This window comes from Malaclemys terrapin, chromosome 1, assembly GCF_027887155.1.
Source record: "Malaclemys terrapin pileata isolate rMalTer1 chromosome 1, rMalTer1.hap1, whole genome shotgun sequence".
NCBI lineage: Eukaryota > Metazoa > Chordata > Testudines > Emydidae > Malaclemys > Malaclemys terrapin.
Window position 1 is genome coordinate 350,020,889 of NC_071505.1, and position 4,344 is coordinate 350,025,232.

At 46.3% G+C, this 4,344-nt stretch overlaps 1 protein-coding gene across 1 annotated transcript; it reads left to right on the forward strand.

The window, feature by feature from the left end:
• The first annotated feature begins 867 nt into the window (after positions 1–867).
• On the forward strand, positions 868–2,664 carry LOC128830245 (olfactory receptor 51E2-like). The gene is made up of 2 exons (XM_054016032.1): positions 868–1,343; positions 2,196–2,664. The coding sequence occupies exons 1-2, from the start codon at positions 868–870 to the stop codon at positions 2,662–2,664; spliced, it is 945 nt and encodes a 314-aa protein (XP_053872007.1).
• The last annotated feature ends 1,680 nt before the right edge of the window (positions 2,665–4,344 follow it).

Below are 4,344 nucleotides of genomic sequence, written 5' to 3' on the forward strand. Positions count from 1 at the left end.
CACTATGTGTCAATCAATAGTACTGGTTGGGAATTGTCCATTTGAATGTAAATCAGTTTCACTTTTTATTTTCCTCTCCTATATCATATGCTCTCTTCTTTGGCTCTTGTGTAAACTAAAGAGTCCCAGACTTTTCTATCTGTTTGTGTATGGAAGCCTCCCCCATTCTCAAAGCCTGTCTTGGAGATCCCTTTTATATATGCTATATCCTTAATAGGGACTGGGTGGCCAAAACTGAATACATATCCCAAACATGTTATTCTCCATCCCATATCTTAGGGATCTGAAGATTCCTTTTCTTTTGTCCACTGCTATCAATGTCACCCAGGTCTCTTCCCTGAGGTATGTTCTACTTTGGAGGTTTCTCTCAGTACATGTCTTCGCAAAAGTTTGTTTTTTCCCACTCTCTGATTTCGAGCAACTGGATGAATGGGGACCTCCCTGTAGTATGGGCTCCCTATCCTGGCACTCATTGCATTGAGGAACAACGATGGATAACCAGTATCCACACTTGTGTTTCCTTCTGCTACCTCTTAAGGTTCCCCCACCACAAACTGTAGGAATTACTAAAGCAGGGAGCACCACAAAATATGGAATTCGATTTAGTAGGGTCATTGTTCATAGTTATTTTCTCAGAATAATGAAAATGTAATTTTTCAGTGTGTGAAGAGTGGTTAATCTGTTCCTCCCATGTGAATAGCCTCCACTAGTGCATGCAGTGTCTCATATTAATGTTGTCTCTCCATTCAGGCATTTCTACTGAGACCAACACCCAAGATCCTGGGGACACACAGAAAGTCAGGGAGCATACGGTAAATGCAGGAGACTCCCTTATGACTTACAGCTGGACACTTTCTCCCCTACTCCATGTCAGATTCAAACACAACCGACTTCACCAACCCCTCCACCTTCATCCTAGTTGGCATTCCTGGCCTAGAGGCAGCCCATGTCTGGATCTCCATCCCCTTCTTCACCATGTACGCCATAGCCATTTTGGGGAACTTCACCATTCTGTTCATCGTGAGGAGGGAACGGAGCCTCCACGGGCCCATGTACTATTTCCTCTGCATGCTGGCTGTCACCGACCTGGTCATATCCACAACCACCATACCCAAAATGCTGAGCAACTTCTGGTTCAATTCCAGGGAGATCAGTTTTAGTGCGTGTCTCACCCAGATGTACTTCATTCACTGCTTCTCAACGATGGAGTCTGGAATCCTCCTGGCCATGGCTTTTGATCGCTACGTGGCCATCTGCCATCCCCTGAGACACTCCACCATCCTGACAAACTCTGTTGTGGCCAAGATAGGCCTGGCCGTGGTGCTTCGCAGTGGCATACCCTAGTAGGGATAAGGAGGTCCTGCTTCCTTTGTATAAGGCGCTGGTGAGACCTCATTTGGAGTACTGTGTGCAGTTCTGGTCTCCCATGTTTAAAAAAGATGAACTCAAACTGGAACGGGTGCAGAGAAGGGCAACTAGGATGATTAGAGGAATGGAAAACCTGTCGTATGAAAGGAGACTAGAGGAGCTTGGGTTGTTTAGTCTGACAAAACGAAGGCTGAGGGGGGATATGATTGCTATCTTTAAATATATCAGAGGGGTAAATACAAGGGAGGGAGAGGAATTATTCCAGCTTAGTACTAATCTGGACACAAGAACGAATGGATATAAACTGGCCGTGGGGAAGTTCAGGCTTGAAATTAGACGAAGGTTTCTGACCGTCAGAGGGGTGAAATATTGGAACGGCCTTCCGAGGGAAACGGTGGGGGCGACGGACCTGTCTGGTTTTAAGATTAAGTTAGATAAGTTTATGGAGGGAATGGTTTAATGGTTAAACATAGTAGCCAAGGAATACCAAGCAATGGTAGGTAAATAATATAATGGCTAACAGGGGTCAGGCTGGAGACTCTTGCCTAAATGCTCGGGGTCTTACTGATCGCCATATTTGGGGTCGGGAAGGAATTTTCCTCCAGGGTAGATTGGCTGAGCCCTGGAGGTTTTTCGCCTTCCTCCGCAGCATGGGGCAGGGATCACTAGCAGGAGGGTCTCTGCCAATTGAAGTCACTAAACCCCAGGATTGGGGACTTCAACAGCAGAGTCCAGGGAGGGGGTAGGGACGATTTTGTGGCCTGCAGCATGCAGGGGGTCAGACCAGATGATCATAATTGGTCCCTTCTGACCTTAAAGTCTATGAGTCTACCCTATCCCTTCCTGACGAGGCAGTGGCCATATTGCAGAACCAACATCATCCCCCACTCCTATTGGGTGCATATAGCTGTGGTGAAGCTGGCCTGCGCTGACATCCGCATCAGTAGTTACTATGGCCAGTTTGAGCTTTTCTCTGTGATCGGAATGGATGGGTTTTTTATCGCCGTGTCCTATTCTCTGATCCTCAGGGCCATCTTCCGCCTCCCCACAAAGGATGCCCGGCTCAAAACTTTTGGGACCTGCATCTCTCATGTTTGTGCCATCTCACCTTTGTACATCCCAGAGTTCTTATCTCTCATGTACCGGTTTGGCCACAGTGTGCCACTGCACTTCCTCATTCTCATTGCCAATGTGTTTCACCCAGTGCCCCCTGTGCTACACCCCATCATTTACGGGGTGAGGACCAAACAGATCCGGGACAGGCTGCTCCAGCTCTTTACTCATAAAGAGACCTAAATGTTTTATAATTGTGCTCTAGCTCTCAGATTGAGCTCTGTGCAGAGCTGGCTGGTGCACATTGCTGGGGCCCCTTCCCTCAATCACTTACTGGACAGTCAAAGTGTGATTATACCCTTCCCTGTCCTTACTGGGCTGTGTCAATGTGATGAACTGGGGAATCAGTCTATGTACACGACACTAGTTGCCACCGTTCCAATTGCTGGTAGCTGGATCCCTGAAACTGCAATCTTGCCCCATCTCTTCTGTCAACCCTCGACCCTGCTGTGTGTCTTCTCCCCGAGGCCCTGTCCCTGTCCCTTGCTCCTGTCTTCCCCAATGAGAAACTGCAGAACTGAAATTAATTTGCAAACTGGACATCATCAAATTAGGCCTGAATATAGACTGGGAGTGAATGGGTCACTACAAAAACTAAATACATTTTTTGTCTCTAAGGTGCCACAAGTACTCTTTGTTTTTACAAAAAACTAATTTCCCCTTGCTAAATATTCACACCTTCTTCTCAACTGTTTGAAATTGGCCACCTTCTTTACATTGGCCTCATTAGCACTACAAAAGTGATTTCCACTCCTTCTTGTCAACTGTTGAGAGTAGCCTATTTCCCAATTTAGTGAATTGGCTCGTTAGCACTGACCCCCCACTTGGTAAGGCAACTCCCATCTTTTCATATGCTGTGTATTTATACCTCCCTATTGTATGTTCCACTCCGTGCATCTGATGAAGTGGGTTTAGCCCACGAAAGCTTATGCCCAAATAAATTTGTTAGTCTCTAAGGTGCCACATGGACTCCTGATTGTTTTTGCTGATACAGACTAACACGGCTGCTACGCTGAAATCTGCTGTAGTGTTGGTGATCACAGGGCCTGGAGAGGCTGAATCTCCAGCAAAGCAGTTTGAAAAGGGGCCAGCCCAGCTAGGTGGTTAGAGAGGTTCTCATGGCTCTCAGACTGCACCCCAGGGGTGACAACCCATCAGACTCATACCCTCTGTAGCCCAAATTTGTCCGCAAGGCACCTATTGATGCAAGTATGGGGGTAGGGACGATAGCCAAAACAGAAGATCATGATGTAGAAGTTGTTTGGTTCCTTTACCAACATCTTCTCACCGGAGCAGCACACTGCAATAGCCCCAGGGCAACAGATCAGGCAAATAACATGACTGTTCCCTCGTAAAATGTGGGATACTATGTGAGATGAATTCCAGATCATTTTAGCATGGGGAGAGGTAAACGAATCGCACAGTCAGTGGAGAAGTCCCATTGTTCTAGCTCTGACCCAGGATAGCATAACCTGTTTCTGCATCAATTTGCAAAAGATCTGCACAGTACTGAAATTTGATGCCTCCCTGATGCAGAGAGTAGATTAACTATTAGAACACTTGTTAGCTGTCAGATATATATTCAACTTAACACCTCACAAAGGCACACTGGCAAATAACATTGATGCCAGAATCCTGGGAGAAGAAAGCCTTTTACACTCCCTTCAGCTTGCATCAATTCAGAATCACGTAATTTGGCCTCTATGGGGTGGGACTGATTTTTCAGAGGCTAATGTACTGGATATTACAAGTATATGTGAAGTATGCAGCAATACACTGCTATGATGAATTGAAATTTGTTTTCGGTCCCATATCTTGTGGCAGCATTCCCACACAGAGTGCAGATGGCTGTACATTACACAC

Bases quoted from the DNA above. Each gene is read 5' to 3' on its own strand.
- LOC128830245 (XM_054016032.1), top strand. From the start codon at position 868: ATGTCAGATTCAAACACAACCGACTTCACCAACCCCTCCACCTTCATC. The intron at 1,344-2,195 runs GTAGGGATAAGG...AAAGTCTATGAG, and splicing joins CTTCGCAGTGGCATACCCTA to TCTACCCTATCCCTTCCTGA.